Source organism: Centroberyx affinis, unplaced genomic scaffold (genome assembly GCF_046629955.1).
Source record: "Centroberyx affinis isolate AG114_WGS23_722 - 3 ecotype Tasmania unplaced genomic scaffold, CSIRO-AGI_Caff_v1 ptg004194l_1, whole genome shotgun sequence".
NCBI classification, from domain to species: Eukaryota; Metazoa; Chordata; class Actinopteri; order Beryciformes; family Berycidae; genus Centroberyx; species Centroberyx affinis.
Window position 1 is genome coordinate 217892 of NW_027281945.1, and position 21241 is coordinate 239132.

The window sequence follows — 21241 nt, forward strand, 5'->3', positions numbered from 1 at the left end:
TTCACTCTTAAATTGATTTGCAATTTGCACAACTTTTGAAACACTAATTAATATGCCATCCAAATGTTCATTTTAAGTAAATAGATTTTATAAAGGTTTATTCATGTTTCAACACAAGTTACAGCAGACATGATTTGAGTTAAGATAAAGTCAAAGAGATGTGAAAAGCTTGTTTTGCATCACCGAGTACCCTTCAGGAATCATACTTAGCCTTAAAAAACACTAAAAACGTATCTGTGTAACATAAATTGATTATCGCCTTTTAGCTAATTACTATGGGAAAAAACCCCGCAAAAAACAGTTGGAATCACACTAGCAGCTAACCCTTTTGCAACTTTTAGTTTCAATATATGTTTCATAGATTAAAAAAAAAAATGAAGAAATGTTTGGAGCTGACAATTAATTTAATTACTTCTAAAATTCAAGTTTCGATATTTGTGAGAAGCGCTTAGAATTTCCAATTTATTCTAATAATTTGAAAACTAGACCATTAATCGTGTGATTCTGACAGGTGAAATAGGCCTGCATTGCATAGAAAGGTACGTTTATTTTCGCAATACACAATATCAGATACATTCTGCAACACATGCCAAAGACACTTTGATCTGTTCATTAGTTTAAGCTGAAGTATTTGGGAGATCAGATAACAACAGCCATTTTAGGCCTAAAAAGCTTCAGTGGCTTTTGAAAGCAGATTCTTTTGGTCAGCCTGGGGCAATGCGGCTTTGAGGGTGGAATTACCTCACCTTAAAATTTCCCAGTGTTGTTTTAACCCTTATTAGACTCTCTATGACTTGTTTTTTTTCTTCTTTTTTTCCCCTCATCAATAGCTTTATGTAACAATGAATAACCATTATCAAGAACGAAATGACTTTAAACCTGGGTAATACCCCGGTTATACATCTTTATTTTATTTGTTATAACCCTGTGAGTTAAAAACTTAGGCTTCCATTGTTTTCAATAATTCAAAGGAATAATGTTAGCCTATTTTTTTTTTCTCATTAAAATAGATTTGTATGCACTTTTTTTTTCTTTTCTTAATTCATCTTATGGGTGCTTTATTCAGCATAATAAATGTCAGATGTCATCGAGGAACTAGAGGGAGGTGGGTTTTTTTGTTTTGTTTTACCTCACTCAGGTGTAATGCACAGACGCATGCGCACTGCAGGATCACCAGGTGAAGTCGGCAATGTAGACCTCTCGTGGTTTTACTCATTCGCTGCGTCTCGCTGGAATTACTGCTACTGAAGCCTTTCAGATGTCTGTACTGGACAGGATAGACTGGAGGGTGAGTTCATTCATGCATTTTCCACTTATAGGTGCCTGAAGTAGCCTACGTTCATCATATTTATCGCTTCTGGTGCCGCGCCTAGGAATGTTTTATTACTTTCCACCTCTAATTACCTGTTTTTAATGGCTCAGCGTCGTCTCCGCCATTGAGAAGCCTGTGATTAATGTCAATAATAAGACCCAGGCTGTTCTCTCAAAAACTTCCACTAATTTGCTTTGAGGCTACAAACTGATGAATGCAAAGTTATGGCCGAAGCATGGTCTCTACAGCTTTTATTTTTTATTCATTAAATGGGTTAGGAATCATGGGTCTCTACGTATTTAGGCTATTTTTCTTTTTATGACCCAGGAAACAAAACTGCAGTGAAAGTAATAAATATCAGCCAAACTATCAGTCACTATAGGAATATTATAGGGATACGATAGGATATTCAAAATGTCATAAAGAACGGTAAGGTCAAAAACTATTGAATAGCCTACTACAAACATATAGGGCTGCTATAAGTAAGCTACCTAGGCTATATTATAGGAATATTATGGTGATTTGTTTTCCTTAGTTAGGTCGTTATAAAGCGAGTAAAAATCGCATTTTCGATTACAAACTTAAACGGAGGACCATACTTTATTGTGAATAGCAACCTTAGCCTATCATTCTCTTTGAGTGTCGTTTCCCTTCTCATATTTAATTCGTCTATAGGCTGGTATCATATTCTTGTAGCCTATGCTATGGACAGTATCGTATCGTTTGAAACATCACTATTCTGCAGGCTAATAGCTGCCCACCGACTTCTGTGACATTTTTAATTCTACTCGGCATGGATCCGTTTAATCCTTAAATTTGACATCGGCTAAACCAATTGTCATTGTAACTGATTGTCATTAAAATGACAAGCTGTGCATCAAGCTTGTTGAAAACATCACCGTCAGGCCAAGCGTGACTAACTTCGTTTAGGTCTGCTCTGTGTCTATTCCAACGTAAAAGATCATTTAATCAGTGAGCATTTCACTTCTGCTTCACATCACAAGCCAAAGACCAACACGCCACTATAATCCTATAGCCCACATCCTGTTGTTCCCATGCAGAGCCGATGATAACAGCTTGGATGGACGCAACAGGCTGTTATCCTTAAAAAAAAATCCTGGGTCTGTCCATTAATCTCACAAATTATAATCTGACACGTAGATTATCAGTCAATTTATAGCACGCAAAACCAATTAATGAGATATCCTCCTATATGTTCATTATTTAGACCGCTAAGTAATGAACGTAGGAAACACAGCCACGCTTGGGATTTGTTTCTATTTAGGAGGAAAGTGCTGTAACAACTGCTGAATTTGAAAGGATTGTGAATAAAAATAGTCCTAAAAAACAAAATAAAACGTAGACCTAACAAAAAGATGCATAGGTGGGTCTCTTTTTTTATTAAAAAATGACTCCTTTTGTCCCCATTTTGGAGCGTGATGCATATCAAAGCAGCCTTGTTTTGGACTTTGTGAAGCTCCACCAAAAATGTTAATGAAGTTAAGAAAGAGATGCTTGTTGAGATCTCTTGAGCTTTAGTGGTTTCTGAAAGAAAGATGCTGCAAAGCCCTCAGGCTTATTGTGGTTTGAAAACACCAAACCACCACTCTGAAGCACCGACATCTTTGCAAATGTCATGGATTTATTTGAATAGGTCTTAAAGAGTTATTTGGTTTAGGCGTTCAGGTCAGAATGCTGCATTTTATTGAAATCTTGTTGATTTTGTGCTCATGAACAGGCTCAATCATTTTGAGTCGGTAGGCCTAATACAAGCCTACACAATACAAGGATAAAGTCAGGTCAATTAAAGAGATAACCAGGACAGAGAAAAGGAACATACTCATCCTCCTACTGGTAATAATAATGATAATAGACTAATAAAAAAATAAATAATAATAATGATAATAATAATTACAAATGGAAAATACAAATAGGCTACTGCCGCCGCCACCACCACCACCAGCACTACTACTAGTACTACTGCTACTAGTGGTATTACTACTACCACTACTACAACTACAAACAACAACAATAATAATAATAATAATAATTATAATAATAATGATAGCAACAAAAATAATAATAATAATAATCATCATCATCATGATAATATTTGTGATAATAATTCTGTTATAAATAAGGATTATGTTAATAATTACTATTGTTGTCATTATCAGTAATTAGACACCAATTTTAATACAAATAGCCTAATTAGCCATACTGAAGTAAGCTCTGGCTTTATCAGTCTCTTTGTCAAGGTCATCAAGAACAATTTCATCACCATAACTGTGAAAATGAATAACACATTTGTTATTTATCATTGTGCATAGCATGTGTCTCTTCTCTTCTCTTTTCAGACCCATTTCCTAATAATACAATCAAAATTGTACAACAGTTCGACCGGTCAATATGATTGGCCGAGAGGCGTTCCACTGAGTGTCAACGTCTCATCAGTGGCACTCGTAACCTAGCAACCCCTCACTGCAAAAATACCAGTCCGCGTTGTTGACGTTCTGTCACAAAATCGTATCAGTTGCAGACATATCAGATAGGCTAGTGGTAACTTAGCAACATGTCAAAATCACTTGTTCCCTTAATGTCTGAAATTAATAGGGGAATATGAGAATAATAACTTTGAATCATTTTAGATAACCTTTTCAGAATGACTAAATGACGAATACAATATAGGCTACCTGATCCTGAACCAGAGGGCCTACAGGTGCCATCCCACAAAGTTCAAAGCGCTATTGTGCAAGTCACTGACGAGGAATTTGAAGCTTTGAAGAGGGGGGAGAAATTAAACGAACACACTGAAACAAACTCGGCCTGGGCGGTGAAAAGTTTCTCTCACTGCACGGCACGAGAGGCATAGTCCTTGTGTTTTAACTATAACCCCTGTGCTGTAGCCTACAGACGGACAGAAGTTTGATTGGACCGTTATTCCGCCAATAACCAATCAGCAATGTCTTCATCTTCCTTTTCAATGGCATTATCACAAAGGCAACGCCCACCCCGCAGATATAGTACAATGCCAATGTTTGCAGTATAGGACTGAACATCACTACTTTGTCCATAAGAGGGAGTCAAGTTTCTTATATGCAACGTGTTCGCCTACTTCCATAACAGAAGTACAGACCGCATCGAGTGGAGAAGGGGGAGATATTGCTTGACAACTACTATTTTCTCTCATAGTTGCTGTGTAGACTTATATCTGTGGTCGGATAGTCAGTCAGTCGGTCAGTTCGCACTTTCAACCTTCACCCACAACTTCGCTCCTCGGCCGCTTGCTTTTTCAGCTGAACAAGAAGAGGGCAATTCATGATTTCCAGGAAGCGCTTTATTTCATACCTGGATTAACTCGCAGGCGACAATCTGTGTTGGTGTTTTTTTTTGTACTGAGAACATTTTTCTCTGTCAGAAACTATGTTGTGGAAACTAGCCGACAACGTGAAGTATGAGGATGACTGTGAGGTGAGTTTTGACAGAGCTACGAAAAGGAGAAAAAGTGTGTTTCTCTGAGTAACATCGAACAACAATTTGAAATTCATGTCTAGGTTTGGGTTTTTTTATATGCCAAACTAAAGATTGCCAGGCTATAACTGAGGAGCCATCAAACAGTCAATATAATGTGAACTTTTATAGGCGACAGACCTTTCGCACGGTAGCCAGAGGTGCTAAAAAGGGTCAATTCTGAAAAAGAGATGAGATAAAAGGTACAAAAAGGTTCAATTCCCTTTTTACTTTCACTGTATAATTATTATTCCAACGGCGAAGAAAATAAGAATACGAATAAGAATAATAACAATTCATGAAATTTAAATAATAAAATAGGCCTGTTCCTGTTTGACCTATTCCTAAATAATACGCTCGTCTGTTTCACAAAAAAGTAGCATAATTTATTACAATGAATTTAACTCTTAGCTCCTGTGTTCACACATGTGAACCAATTTCCAATGTGTTTACAGTGAATTTACTTGCATAACCCCCGTCGTAATGACGTTTTATGCGTGATGAAGTTTTATGCGTAATGAGGAGGGAAAAAATTCCTAAATTAAAACAGTAATGCATTCAGTTCTGTCCTCTGAAGCTTGATCTTCAGTGGCTAGGCTACCACAGGGCACATGTTAAGTCATGACAGACACTTGATTCCCTGAAGGGACAAAATGTCACCAAGACCTGCCATCGTCTTGTCATCTCTATCAGCTGTCCCGTCTGTCTCCTCTGTCCTCAGGAAAGGCACGACGGCAGCAGCAATGGGAACCCCAGGCTGCCTCACCTGCCCGCGGTCAGCCAGCACCTCTACAGCCCGTCTCCCTCTCTCTCACACTCGGCCAGCTCGGACTTCCAGCCGCCGTACTTCCCGCCTCCCTACCAGCCCATCTCGTACCCGCAGTCCAGTGACCCCTACTCCCACCTCGGCGACCCCTTTAACATCAACTCCATACACCAGTCGCCGTCGTCGAACCAGCAGCAGTCGTGGCCCGGTCGGCAGGGCCAGGACGGGCTCGGAGCTCACGGGAGGAGCGGCCTGGCGAGTCAGATTCTGGGCCTGGAGGGAGGCTCGTCCGGGGTGAGGAGGGAAGGGTTCCGCCGGCCGGAGCTGCTGCCCCCCCACGTCCACAGCATAGAGTCATCGGTCATTGGCGATAACATGGGAATGCATGATATGGGCCACGGATTGGAGGATGTTCAAGTGAGTGGCTTTGATTGAGATGATCACTTTATTTGAAATTCACATCAGGCATAGGTGTGTGTGTGTGTGTGTGTGTGTGTGTGTGTGTGTCCTGTGATCCTATGATAAACTTTAGAAGGATACCATACAAACATCCCTAATATTATTATGATATCATAGGAGGAGGAAAAAAATGCCATAAAATACTAAAAGGTCACTATCAACTTGCCACTGAGTATAGGAATATTAGTTTTTTTTGTTTGGGTGTGTGCTTGAGAGAGATGGGGAGTGAAAGAGAGAATCTGATTGGTAACCCTTTTTTACACAAAGCTAATTTTGTCTCACATAAGGCTTTAGCCTGCAGTAATTTATGTCAGTTCTTCTCATTAGTGGTTTTTAAATTCTTAATTTCCTATTTTAAAGTCCTTCTAAAAAGACAATGTGTACAATTGCTCATTGTTACTTCTGTTCTTTTTTTTATCAGCATGTAGATGACCACAGTATTATTATGGCAGATCAGACAGTCATCAAAAAAGGTGAGTTTATTTCATATTTCTTAATAATATAACAGTTATTGCAAAAGAGCAGCAGTTTTGTTTATTTGAAAGGGAAATAAGTTTGGGAAAACTCTGCCTCAGGTACATGTTCCTTTATGCAAACAAATAAAGATACATTAACTACTGGCAGGAGCTGGAAATTTACTGCAAGGACCATAGTTTCCACTATCCACATACTTTGAAATGTCATAACAATTATTTGTAGAGTGGCATGTCAGGACACTCAATAAGAGAGTACAGCAAAGGAGGAGTCTTGTATTTTTACTTGCACTGCATACAGTGATAATCCTCATAGTCATGAGATGCACTTAACTAAGCTTGGTATGATCCTTAGTCTATTCTAGTGCTGAATGTGCTTGAATGGATGCCCAGTGGGAAAAAAAAGATCCTTTTCAAAAAATGCCAGGTTAGCTGACAAGACATGGAAGTTGAGCAATCTTACAACCTCTGTGTTGACTGCGAGAGAAGAGAAAGCTTTGGATAATCTCTAGGCCAGGCTAAGCTGGCAATCGCGGCTCTTTTTAGTTCACGACGTTAACAGGAAATTATGAGTTGATCTTGAAGCTGTGGTTGACTCTGCAGAACCAGCTTTTGGTGGGGTGTGGCATTAGGTTTGCATGTGAAGGGCAGTTCAGTAATCTGTTAGGACATGAACTGTTTTGAACGAGAACTTATTCCCGCTGTGTTTTGTCGTCAGGTCTTCTTTAAACAGACTTTGAGTCAGAGCAAGATTAGCTTGAGCAACATTTATCTGCTGCTTAGCTCCGTAGCTTTATAGGAAGCATATAAAGACAGACAGACAGACAGAGAGACAGACAGACAGACAGTACTTTATCGCAGTGGGAAATTCAACTGTATTGTATAAATAAGTTGTATATAATTATAATGTGATGTGTAATGATATGAAGATGTACAGGTTTTACTTTTCATTTTGCAAGTTATTATAAATGCTTTAGTTTGCCATTATTATGTCTGACAAATGTCCTAGGCCACCAACTAAATTACAATTGTCACAAAGATGTGGTGTTTTCGATGATGTTTATGGAATATTTTACGATGAAAATAATGTGACCTTTTTTCGAATTAACATGTGATAATATTACGATGCATAGTTGCAGGCAGAAAACAATTTGCACAGCGCAATGAAGAAACCAGTCCTCGTTTGTTACGGAAAGCAGCGATGGCTCATTATATTGTTCCCATGCTCAAGGGCACGCTATGGGCAATCTAGGTTTCCACTTGTAAACAATGGCATGTCATTCCCAGCCATGTGCCCCAGAGGAACCTTAAATTACTCATGTGACTCTGTGATTTCTGTCTCAGTATTAGGACTACGAGGTGGCAGGAACCTTGATCGCTTACAGAGGACTTATTATCAGGGGGGCATTCTTGCGGGTGAGGATGAAGATAGCTATGTTTTGTAGTGTGCTGTACTGTTTGTTTGTCCGGTGACCCTGTCAGTGCTTTGTGGGGGTTTTAAAAATTTGAATCTCTGAACCAAATTACCTCCCACATTAGGACCAGCTAAACATAATAAACTTTCTAGAATCCCTAGAGTCACAGAGACCCAGTGCTATACACGGTACTAAGGAGTATCTGTTGCTTAGACGAGGGGCAGTCTGTATGTGTGTACCTGTTTGTGGATGGTGTGTCGAATTTTAGCTGCTTAAACCTCAGGCATCCTATGTTGGGAAAACCACAAAATGTCAAAAGCCTAGTTGTTTCTTGTATAGTTTTGTACACCAGATATTGGCTTTACTGTACAATGTGTAACAGACATTTTTGTTTTTACTCAGCTGTGCAGAGCTGCATACACACTCTACTTTGTGACTAGGTACAACAAAAAAACACGCAGATCCCATGCTGCACTGAGAAGAGAGATGATGTTTAGGGTATACTGTATGTATACAGGAAAAGTGCACAAATAATATTGTGCAGCCATAATCTGACGCATCAGTCTCAGGTCTATTTTTATTTTCCTTAATTACTTTTCAATTTATCCTCACCCTCATTTTTTGCTTTGCCCTCCAGGCCCCGTCACTCTACCCAAAGGCAACGCGCTGGGTCTTCCTTTCCAGAAAGAGTCCCTGCTGGGCATGGTGTCCAACCCCACAGAGGTGTTCTGCTCTGTACCGGGCCGCCTCTCCCTGCTGAGCTCCACCTCCAAGTACAAGGTCACTGTGGCCGAGGTCCAGAGACGTCTCTCACCCCCGGAGTGCCTCAACGCATCGCTGCTGGGAGGCGTTCTGCGCAGGTCAGAGCTCAAACTCACTCGAAATGAAAGCAGGCTGGACTGATATTAATGCTGTTTCACTGTTGTTGGCATTTGTAAAAGTGTCTATGGCTCTAATATAGCACAGGCCTGCGATAGTGCTTCAGCTACTTCAGTGGATGTGCTAGAAACAAGACAATGGGCACTGATTCAGAAAAACCAAGGCTAATCGACCCAAACATAATTTGTTTCCTTGGTATTGCATCGCTGTCTGTGTTATCTAGATGTAGATGTCAATAAGGTTGTCTGCAGGATTGTAGAGCAAGCCTCAGCTCTGAATGATCATCAAACTGAGGCATTATGCATCAAAGCTCTTAACATTGAGTGCGATCTGTAGACTAAAACTCAGCAGTCCATGGGAAAAGGGTTTTCTAAGAGCACAGTTTGGCTCAGTTGCTCCGGCTCATCAGTTTTACAAGGTTCGTGACATTCTTTGTGTGGTCTGCAATTTTGGTTCTCTTTGCTTCCTCTGGGGATACATCAACACAGTTAGCACCAATCTGAAAGACACAGGGCATCGTGGGTGTGTTTTTTGTGTATTGTGCACAATTACACACCCACAATGCCCTGTGTCTTTCAGTACAAATACACATAGGCCTATAAATATACTGTATATACACATATATATATATACACAATATAGTATATATATATATTTTTATATATGTTTATGTACTGTATGTGTGTGTGTGTGTGTGTGTGTGTGTGTCAGGGGTCATAGCGGGGTTGCAACAGGGTAGGTTTAATTGTGGCAGAGCAGTTGACCTTATGCCACATATGTTAGTATGGCAGTCTGTTGAGGGACTGGGGGGTTACACACTACACACCCCCTGACCAGAGCTCTCCTGTCTGCGTTTTGTGCTGGGAGCGCATGTTTGCCACTTCCCATGTGCCTGTGTTAATGCTGACATGCAGACACACACACACACACACACACAAAATCAGAGACGTTTTTAAGTAGGTCATATAGCAATAGGAGGGGGTTAGTTAGCAGAGGGAGAGGGGGAGAAGGGGAAGGAGGGGTGGGGGCAGTCATACACACATGCTTCCCTAAAGATGCTGCCTCTCTCCCCGCCATGGAGAGGGAGAGCTTTGCCCGTCAGTCATGCGGAAAACTGAATCGGCTATGGCAAGTGGGGAATTTGAGTGTTTCTGCGAACGTGTGTATGAGCGATTTCTCTGCTACGCTATTTGTGTGGAAGCGTCAATTGCTTCTAGTGTTTTATAGGTCAGGAGTGGTATCAGAGCCTGTTTGCGTTTGATTTATTTGTTTTCAGAAGTGTATGATGAGCCCTTCTACAGGCATGAGCGCTCTGGGCGAAGCCTCCTCTGACAGGCTATTTGTAAGCACTTTAAACTGGTTGAGTCTGGTTGAAAGCGGAGTGTGATAGTGTACTGTAGCGTAGTGTGGAGTCATCATTAATCATACACATCCATTCTCTTTTGTCCTCCTAATTTATGCATGTGCTAAAACAAACAGAATCACTGAGAAGATAATTAGAGAGAATGTAGAAAGAGAGTGGCAATTCCATATGGGTTTCTTATTTCCCCATGAACTCCTCCTGCAAACTTTATTACAGTGATGGGAGAAAAAAAGCGAATATATTGGATAATATGTGTCTGAATGACTGTGGAAATCTTAATATATGTTTATTTTTTTGTTCTTCCTCTGCAGAGCCAAGTCGAAGAATGGTGGCCGTTCCCTGAGAGAAAAGCTGGATAAGATTGGGCTCAACCTGCCTGCTGGAAGAAGGAAGGCAGCTAACGTCACTCTACTTACTGCACTAGTTGAAGGTACATGTCACTCAGTAGCACATAGCACCTTCTATGGTGTAATTGCTATTTGCACCAGTTGGAATGCTGCTCAGATATGTAACAGTGTGAGAATGTGAGAATGTGAATCTCCTCCACATAGCAAATGTGTGTTGTAAGTTCCATATCTCAAGTCGTTCTCAAGACACCATTTGTCGTTGAAATACATATATATATAGATAGATATATAGATGCAGGGACCAATGTGATTGTCATAAGGGTTTCTTATCCCACTGTTTCCAATACAGTGTTTCATTTGCTAGTCTGTCAGTTGCAGCTTTAGTGGTCCTCTTGTTCCCATGGTGATTCCCTCCATTTTGGCCGAAATCAGAGTGATTGAGCTGATGTTTGAAGGCAGGTTGGTTGTCCTCTGTCTTTGGCTATCAAAGCAGACATGACATAATCCTTTGTAACTCAATCTGTGACATTTTGAGGTTAGCAAACATCTGTTTAAGACCTAAGGAGCAACAGAATAGCCCCTGAAATATGTCTGTATGAATTCTATCGCTGTGGTATTATCTTATATTATACTGTACCCACAAACACAATTAAAATACAACAAACCCAAAAGAGTTGGACTTACTGTGGGCTACACAATCTCTTGGATATATTCCTCCATGAAATGTCTGCATCCTGTAAAATGGCCACAGATCTTCACACTTTTAACATCTGTCTCCAGGATCTGGAATTTATTTCAGACATTCTCTTTTCTCTCTGTGCTCTGTGGTAATAGTGCAGACTAGACACCTAAACCTTTCCTTCTTAATGCCTCCAATGCTAAAACAGCATCATCAGTCATACCTCGGCTAGACAATGACGCATCACCATGTTCGCGATATCACTTTAATCACATCTACCTGCCCTAGGCTAAGGTAGAAGATTTTTTTTCCTCTCTCGCTCTCTCTACACGCCTAATTTTTATAAATGGGCTGATGATTCTGTGCAGGAGAATGACTGGAGGCTTGTGTTATTTAGAGACCTTCAAAGCTGAATTAAGGCTTGTTATCTTGTGTACGGCTCGCCAGGAGGGCCAGCTGACCTTAAAGCTTGTGCTTCTGAATAGCCGCCCGTATCCTCAAGTGATGTGCGTGTCTATCAATAAGCGGTGCTGTTGGTGCCATGGGCACTCTCTGCTAGCATTTATCCACATAAGCCCATTATGACCATACAAGTCAAGTCACCCTAAAGACGCGAATATATTCATCTCACTAGCTCTTCCTCCCCCAAGCTAGAAGACTGAGCACAGCTGATTATTCTGTGTTGCTCAACTGCTTCACTCAGTGTGCCTTGCCGCTTGTGCATATCAGCTCCTAAATGGGTTGCTGCTGTAACGTTGTACTCTGATAAATTGATGAAGCGGCGATCCGTCCAGGACACTGCTCACCATCTTATCTTTTTTCCAGTGGGCCAATGGGCATGCTGTGATGCTGTCACTTTGTTTATTTGTTAATACACAGTCTTCAAAATCCAAATGACTCTATGGCTTAGTTTATTATTAATTTATTTATTTCAAAGGGACAATGTACAGTTCAAACATAAATGTCACCATTTGATGCACCGTACCAGATTATAGCTAATTCGCATCTGTAGTCCCTTGGCAGGTCAAAGCAAAGAAACAGCACAATAACAGTACAGAGTAAAAACAACATACAAAGTTATACAAAAAAGAACACACAAGACACGAAATACAAAACTACACACAAGTGTACTGTAGTATAGTGGAGTGTAGTAGTGTAGCTGGGTGGTTTGGGACCACACAGTAAAGCTTTTCTCAGTCTTAAAAAGCAAGAGCCAAGTGTTAACCTCAATGTTGTCTTGGACTTCAGTAACATTCCTGGGTTTGCAGGTAACTCGTTGTGTCTCGTTGTGTTCCTTTATATTTTTCTGTTTTATTCATATATTTTTGTTTTCAATAGGTGAAGCTGTTCATTTAGCAAGAGACTTTGGCTACGTGTGTGAGACCGAGTTCCCTGCAAAGGCAATTGCTGAATACCTGGGCAGGCCGCATGTGGAGCGCAATGAGGTCAACTCTCGCAAGAACATGCTCCTCGCTGCCAAGTAAGTGTCAACCTCAGCTCTAATCTGCATAAAAAACCTCTAGCGATGGAGGATATGCCAAGTTTTGATATGGTTGATATACCTAGAGATTTCAAATGATTTTGTACATTAATCAGTTCTGTGTGATGTCTCACCCTTTTAATGTGTGTGTGTTTTTTTGTTTTTTTGCTATTGCTAGCTTAGGTTTCATAATATTCATTGATTGATAACTTAAAAATTGTGTCAGTTGAGGTTTTATGCATGTGATTCTCATTACTTGCATTCTAATGTATGTTATTTTTTCTCAAACCACGAGTCCAGGAGTTAATTTGAGTACCTGCTTCTAAAAACCATTCTCTTTTGTCTGTTTCAGGCAAATCTGTAAGGAGTTCACTGACCTGCTCACTCAGGACCGCTCACCTCTGGGGAACTCGCGGCCGGCACCCATCCTGGAGCCTGGAATCCAAGGCTGCCTGACCCACTTCAGCCTCATCACCCATGGATTCGGCTCTCCGGCCATCTGCGCCGCCATGACCTCGCTTCAGAACTACCTGAACGAGGCGCTCAAACAAGTGGACAAGATGTACCTGAGCTCTGGCAGCGACACCCAGGGATCCTCAGACAGTGGAAGCAAATCTACCGACAAAATGGAGAAGCACAGGAAATGAGAACTCAAAGGAGAATCCTTATGAACTTGAGAACCCCTCGATCCCTTATTTCTACCCTGTCTGCCCTTTTTTGGACTTTTTTTGAAATCACTATTTAGTATTGTCATTTTGATCTATGAGAACTGATTTTGTGTGTGTGTGTGTGTGTGTGTGTGTGTGTTCTCACACTGTTGAATTTGCATCGTATTCTTTGAGAAGTTGAGGATTTCTAAGAACTTTTGTCACTACTTTGTTCCCCCGCCACTGGCTGCGTTATATGAGAAATCAGTCTGTGTTGGCATGTGTGGTGAACACTCATTGACTGGTCCTAGTGGGAGCCCAACCTACCAGGACATATAACATGCCATAACATACCAAGCGCTACACAGTACCATACAGTGGCCAATGTGTCAGTGCTACAACCATGGGACCTGTACTCTGTTGACAAGAGGAGGAAGGGAACAGAGTGCAGACTTTGTTTTTTTTTCTTCCTAGAGGACATCATTTCAAGATGAGTCGCTGTGGCTGTGAATTCCTCTCAGCTTTCCCCCCCCCCCACTCTGTCTGGAGGCAAATCCGCTGATTTCCTGTGTCTCTTCCGCGGTGCTCAGATCCCAATGGACTTCCAAAGGACACTTTTTATATGAGAAAGAGAGAGAAGAAAATCCAGTTCATTTTCTGTTTTTTTTTTTTTTTTTTGTGCTTGATTTTTTACAACCACTTCAAAATAGGTCCAGTGTTATTGTGCTTTGTTCATGGGAGCTGATTCAAATCTTATGTAGGCCTGAATGAGAAAAGATGATTATTGGTTTGTCAGTCTGTGTTTGGTCAGAAACCAGAGACTTTAAAGACGGTTTATAATAGAAGCCTTTTCAGTGTTCATGTGGATTACAGGCATAGCAATGCTTCCATTATTACTTTATCTTTAAAACCTGTCTTTAAGAACTGGTAGATTATAACACATTGCTTTTGTGACCATGTTAGGTGTTCCTCATCCTTAGTACTAAAGATCCCCGTGTCGATATCAACCTACAACCAATTCAGCCCCGTGAGAGTGTATGTTGTGAGAGTGTGTGTGTGTGTGTAAATGTATATATTTCTTTCTTTAAAAAATGTTTCTAATTAGACATTGAATTCCAAACATAGAATTTTATCCAGTGTCTTGTCCTGGATGTAAATATTTTCTAATTTATGTTGTAATTTAATGGGCTTATGTAAATAATGGTATCATTCTGGTGTATGGTTTAACTTTTTATGATGTGTTAAACTTTTATAAATGGGTTAGTTTTTTATCAAGTAGAGGTTAGGAAGTGGGTATGATATACTTTTTTGAAAATGTGTAAAAACTGTTTTAAAGTTTCAAGAAAAAAATAATAAAAGACTCAACCCTGATTCAATGACTCAATGATATTGCCTTGGTCACACACACAAACACACACACTCACACACACACACACACACACACACACACACACACACACACACACTCTCTCTCACACACAGTTTGTTAATGGATAGCACTAGTGTTCTGTAACCTATTTTTGAGCAGTATTTCACAGATGATGGTTAAGTCATGTGTTTGAAGATTTTCCTATTCATAAACAGCAAAGAAACCCCCAAACTAATGGGAACAGTGGTCATCATTATCTGCTCTCACTCAGCTTCACAAATAGGCTGTGTGGCTCAGTGAATGCGGAGGCCTCAAAAACACATCATGTGATAGGCAGAGATGTGCACAGCTAAGAGCAGAGAAATGGCCTGTTTATGTTTTAACTTACATTAACTTTTGGCACATATAGTATATAGTGTACCTGTAGCCTATCACAGAGCCTCATATCTGCATAAGCTTGCTGGAGTTTGCATTTCATTTTTTTAATACACTTAAATTTCCTCCTTCCTTACCATTCCCTGTGCTTGTCTTTGGAGCAAGTATATTCCCTTATAATGTATTGATCCACTTTTAATTTTAGCATTAAACGTATTTAATGTCAATTAAATGTTGCTTGAGCAACATGGAAACACGGTGCTGCAAGTTTCACAACTGCAGAGAGAACGATTCCTTTGATGTCTGTGGGAAAAAGACGTGATGCAGAAGTGCAGATGGGATTTACATGTTGGGCAAGGTTGCTTAATCATCACTTGCCCAGCCAGTCCCTGCTGATTCATGTGGCCTGTCTTTGTTTATGTGTTTCAGAAACTCACATAACCACCGCCGGTGCTGATTGAAACAGACTTGTCATTTAGTTGTGCATTAGCATAGTACACACATAGCTGGAGTACAGCAAGTGCAGCACCAGGTATATGCGGAATCTCAAAAAGACAAATATATTACATAACAATATACTGCATCTACATTCCTCTTCATGGAAAGCCACATATACTATATTTACCACATATAGGCCTACCACTGCTATAGAGATCAGTGGGTGAAGCCAGCATTCGAACGGGCCATGCTACAAGGAGTTTTGCCTAGCGATGCATCTGCAGCAGTGTGTCATACCTAGCAGTTAAACAAGTATCAGCCTCTCCCCTCAGAACCTGTTTAACCAGACCTGTCAACCCGGTGGCTTACTGCCCTAGCAGCGGTTGACTTTAACTGCCAGTTGAATTCAACTGCCTTCAGTTGCTCACATTAGCTCCTACACTGGGTCCTGAGAGAAGAGATAATAGGAGGAGGAGGTGGAAGAAAAGGAGAGGAGGTATAGGTAAAGGTGCAAGGTTGGAGGAGGGGGATTTTGAGTGCCTTTGATGACCGGTTGAACGCGATTGAGACAAAACTTCCCTGCCTCGGAGGCCTTGATCGGAGGTTATTCAACTCCCCCCCTTCTCTCTCTTTCTCTCTCTCTCTCTCTCTCTCTCTCTGTGTCACACTGTTTGTCAGCGTGTCACATCACAGGGCTTTGTTATGATGCTGTAGCCGTGAGCTATACAACAAACACATGTCCTGTTTAGTTTCCTCACCTTTATTGTCTGCCGACCAGATCCCCCAGAGCAAGTTTGTTGTGTGCCAAAGTTGGACGCTGCTTACCGTCATCAGGAGTTTGATGATGTAATTTTCACATGAAGTGTTTCAAATAGAGGCTTTGCAGAGTTTTTTCGCAGTCAGTCAAGGTAAACCAGGTGCAATCATTACTCAAAATAAATGAGGAGGAAAAATCCTAAATACTAATAATAATCAACAGCAAAATCCTACTACCAGTAACACTATTGTGTTTTCCGGTAATCTGACTGTAATCCACCCAATTAATAAGTCTTAATTCTTATGTTTGTTTTATTACAGCAAGGGCAACATGTTAACTGATCGCCCACACAGTTTCCTCTCTTCACTGTGAGGCTGTGTGAGTAATTCTCTTCTGACACACCTGATAAATCTGGGAAAAGAAGGAAGCAAGCATTGACTTGTTCAGCTTACCTACTACCTTTTTTTTTTTTTTTAAGAAATCTCACATAATTCTTTTATTTTCAGAGATCATATCTGACGTACTAATAAATTATAATCTTTTGATCTCATTAGGATGCCCAGGGCCACTTGTCAACCCCAGATTCACTGAACTGTAGTCATATTTCATGCCAGCTCTGACTGAGTGACCTTTCTATGTAGGTCACAGCAAATCACATGATGTGGGCCAAGAAGGAAAGAGGAAAAACGCAGCAAGAAAACCTCAATTAATGTTTTATTTCCATTTTTTTTTATTCCATATCAAACCAAGTTGATGATTTATTTGTAACTTGTATTTTATAATTTGTATTTTGTAAATGATGGCAATTCAGAATGACTGTTCAATTTCTTTACAACTTATAAACACTCAGAAAGAGAGAGAGAGAGAGAGAGAGAGAAAGAGAGACCAGCGCTGTAAGTCAGTGTGTCATAATGATTCATGGAGGCTAACAAGGCTGCAGAGCTTTTAAATATTCATTGACTTTTTACAACCATCGACTAATGTCACATATTCATCGCATTTCCGCTCGACGTGTTCCCAGATATTTAGCGCTTACTTTCACCCCTTCCATTTAGTCCAACCACTTCCCTTCAACAACTGCCTTTGAAATCTGTTGTACATTAAGGCTCATTTGCAGTCAGACTAATCGCTGTTTGCAGCTCCCAACCACTGAAACCACTTTATGAGTTAAACCATCGTCTCAACATCCCATGTTACAAGTCACAAGTCATTCTGACTACAGTAGTTCCTGATGCAGGGGTCAAGGTCGATTCACTCTTAATTCAGTAAATACAAGAAATGGATTTTCACTCGAATTCAAAATATGTCTCTTGTTATTGTGTGACAATAATTCTGTCTGATATTGAAACCTTTAACAATGAATTTAAAGTCAATATTCTGGCTCAAATAACTTTCCATTGAACCTTTATGTAAACTTTGTACTTTTTAAACATGATATATCACCGTTGTACAGCTGCGTAATCTGTGTAATTCTGTACAGTTACATGAAGGGACAGCTAAATCATCACCGATCAGAAGTGAGAGGTTTTGCGTTTATGTGTGTGTGTGTGTGTGTATGTGTGTGTGTGTGTATGTGTGTGTGTGAGTGTGTGTGTGTGTGGGTGGGGGGTTGCTATGAGGGGAACTTAGTTCAATAATGAGAGCATTAAACAACAATGGCGGGGGGTACAGGGGGGGTTGGGGGTTTGCTGTCTAATCCCTGAGGAAAATGTGGAAGAAATTAATCTAAATTACAAGGATGAGGCTATAGTCTGGAGTCTGGGGCTGGAAGGGCTACAGAGGGAAGGGAAGGAGGGATGGAAGGAGGGAGAGAAAGGGAGGAGGAGGGGGTTGTTGGTGGTGGGTATGGAAAACATCCATGACTCCTGTTCTTTTTTGTTTTTTGTTTTTGTTGTTGTTTTTTTTTTTTGAGTTTTCCTCATCCTGTGGGAATGTGGTGGCCTGTCTTCCTTCCTCTCTGGCTGGCCACCCAGACGCCCCTCCTTCCCGCGCTCACGCATACTACCAATTAGTCAGCAGTGCAGCCGCTGCCCGTGTGGACGGGACTGCAGGGACCCCTCCGTCCTCGCTCTCCTCCCCTCGCTCCCTTCTCACAGACGACAGATGTCTAGGTTTCTCAGGGAACGTGCGTCTCTTCGCTGGCCTCTTCCAGCCTAGCTGCTGCAAAATAAAAGATAAATATGGGAAGAATAAAGATCCTTCCCATTCTCTCCGTTCTTAGTACTTCCCAGAACTCTTAGCTAACGGGAAAGGGATTAGCTGTTAAGGAGGCCTCCATACCCCCCGTTTCACCACCAGCAAGGGCCCCTTCTTCTTTCTTATTTAGCTCGACACAAAAACAGATAAATTACACAGGATGGTCGACGCCGTGCATCTATCTAATGAAAAGCATCTGTCGTCTCCCCCTTCTAACAAACATACAAGCAAGTCTTGTTCACCTAGGCCAGAACACAGTAATTGGAACAAGCTGTTTGGTCAACAAACAGGGCTGTAAACACAAAATGCATTGTACTGTACATACGGTATGCTGAACCCGTTTACCATAGTCAGAAATGATGGGTATATTGGTACTGTAAGAGATTACACACTCAAAGGTTCTACTGACTGCTCAGAGTGTCTTTCTCAAACGTTTTAGCACAAATAAGAGTATTTAAAGTCCATCACAGATTGATAGAAGAAGGATGCAGCTTTTCTAGAAAAGTAACATTTGTCACTTATTGTTGTCATTGTTAATGGGATTATGGATTAGGGAGGATTATTGATCTGTCTGTGTCTCACTGTTCCTCAGTCCCTCATCATCACTGCCCAACATATGGCTGATTCCCAAGCTTAGTGAATGTGGCTAGCACTGGCTGTAGTGGAGGTTAATGCCACAGTAATGACCACATCACATAGGGAGGAGCGCTAAAGAGTTAAAGAGTAAGAGTCTCTCAGAAACCACCTGCTGCCATTTGCACGGCTTCTCTCACAATGCATCATGGGATAGCTTGGATGTGCCAACTGCCAATCCATGCCAAGGAAATACTAAAAGAAGGATATAAAATACAGGGTTTTAGACTTAAAAATATTCAGCCAAAATGTAAATTTTTGAAAGCAATTATTAGTTCACAAAAATGTACAGGATCTTAAGCAAATATTAAAATGCCCAATGTAATGTACTGTAACGTATAACACACAAATGACCCCTTAATTAATCCCTTTAACAGCCAATGTGAAAGTTAATGAGTTGTGATTTGTTTGCTTAATATTAAATTAAATCAGTCTCACTCCGTTAACAAGAACAGGAATAAGAATAAAAAAAACTAAAAGGAAAAATAGCAAAATTCACATTATTTCATAAAGTGTTTACTGGATCAAGTTAACAATGAATATAATTTCATCTTGTCAGGGTGTTGGTCCGTCCCATGAACCTCATTGTAAACAAATGAGCAATTACTGGGACGGCACAGTAACAATCATAAGACTGGACTGTAACCGCATCAGAACTAGCATGCGTGTTGCACAGCTTCAGTCATGCGCTGGCTATACATCTAGTTAGCATAGCATCTCATCCTACATAGTGTTCATGGTGCATCATCGCATATGTCATCACTTATCAACACCTCATTGAAATCCCATGCTGGATAATGCTATGTGCTAACGCTCTTACTTAATGACACCTTGAAATTGCACCCACTGACCTCTGTGAAGAATGAAAAACTTGTGGATGTGCTGCAGGTCATAAGGCGCCGGCTGTGGATACGGTACGGTGAGTTATCCCATAATTGGGAGGCATGGGTCAATTGTCTTCTGGATCACATGGCAGTGGTTTACCCCTATTGTTGTGTTTTCACTGACAGGAAGTCTTACAGTGGTGAGACACTGGGTAATGTTTTGTTAGGGGGGGCAGTGACCAAAAGATCTATTCCACTGTTTTAGGGTGACAAAATGGTCCAATGTGAACGCTAAAACAACAATGGAATGATTTCATGGACATGTAGTATTTCTGAAGACAATTGCATTAACTCTCCAAGAGTTAGCAAACCTTTCAGACTTGGTAGACTTGGTAGTATTTACTAATCCGCGTCCAATATTGCACAGCTACACATATCGTCACCTTTGAAAAAAACACTTTGCTAAGACTTTGCCAAGATGAAGCGCCAATCAAGTCATCCCACAAAAATTGAGAAGATCATCCTAAGAAACCCACATCATTCTGGTCTTTTTCTCAGATGGTTTCCTGCAACACCCCGCTCAAGAGAGTTTGACTAGGACTGCAACTTTTCACTTAATTAGTTCAAGAAATAAGTCTTGTTGTGTTCAACTGTGCATGAGGGGAAACTAAAACTGGAGAATAAGAGTCTCTACAACTAGGAGTTGGGAGACGGTGTGTGTGTGTGTGTGTGTGTGTGTGTGTGTGTGTGAGTTGTCCTCACTCCAGAGCAGGCTTCGGAGCAGGAATGCCCATAGGCAGGCACCAGCCTTTATGGTTCAGCTAAAGGTAAAGCTCATTACTCCGGCCGACAGTCCCTAACCAGCTGTACTGCATGGTTAAAGCTCTGGCCTCGGGCACTTTGGCTTTCCACTAATAAAGATAGCATAGCAGAAGAGAAACATGCAGAAATGTGGACTTCTGCAGAGAAGAGGGGGGAGAAAAGAGAAAGAGAAGTAAGAAAGAGAGAGAAAGAGAAAGAATTATAGAGAAAGAAACAGACAGACAAAGTAAAAACAGAGAGAGAGAGAGAGAGAGAAAGAGAGACTTCATTATAATTTCATTTTCACCAGATGGTCACTTATGAAAAGTGTGCTGTCGAAATTCTGTAGAAGTCAGATACAACTATCCATGTAAGATGGCAAAAATTGAACAAACATTTCCCCTGGTAAGGTGCGTTAGAGAAGTATAGGAAAAAGCCAAACGGCAAATGAAAAGATACATATCTGCCAAAGCAAGAGAAAATAGTAAACATGTGAAGCCAAAGCTGCCTTGAATGGA

The 21241-nt window shown here is 40.7% G+C and overlaps 1 protein-coding gene across 4 annotated transcripts; it reads left to right on the plus strand.

Moving 5' to 3' along the window:
• Positions 1 to 1258: 1258 nt before the first annotated feature.
• Positions 1259 to 14021, plus strand: tfap2c (transcription factor AP-2 gamma (activating enhancer binding protein 2 gamma)). 4 transcript variants are annotated; one of them, XM_071542843.1, is made up of 8 exons: positions 4444 to 4783; positions 5544 to 6005; positions 6469 to 6520; positions 7865 to 7946; positions 8571 to 8795; positions 10489 to 10607; positions 12542 to 12683; positions 13036 to 14021. In XM_071542843.1, the coding sequence occupies exons 1-8, from the start codon at positions 4736 to 4738 to the stop codon at positions 13328 to 13330; spliced, it is 1425 nt and encodes a 474-aa protein (XP_071398944.1). In that variant the 5' UTR covers positions 4444 to 4735; the 3' UTR covers positions 13331 to 14021. The 4 variants fall into 4 exon arrangements, with proteins under 4 accessions (XP_071398946.1, XP_071398944.1, XP_071398943.1 ...); XM_071542842.1 differs by having other exon boundaries at positions 7865 to 7936; positions 8573 to 8795; XM_071542845.1 differs by lacking the exons at positions 4444 to 4783; positions 7865 to 7946 and adding an exon at positions 1259 to 1288 and having other exon boundaries at positions 8573 to 8795.
• The last annotated feature ends 7220 nt before the right edge of the window (positions 14022 to 21241 follow it).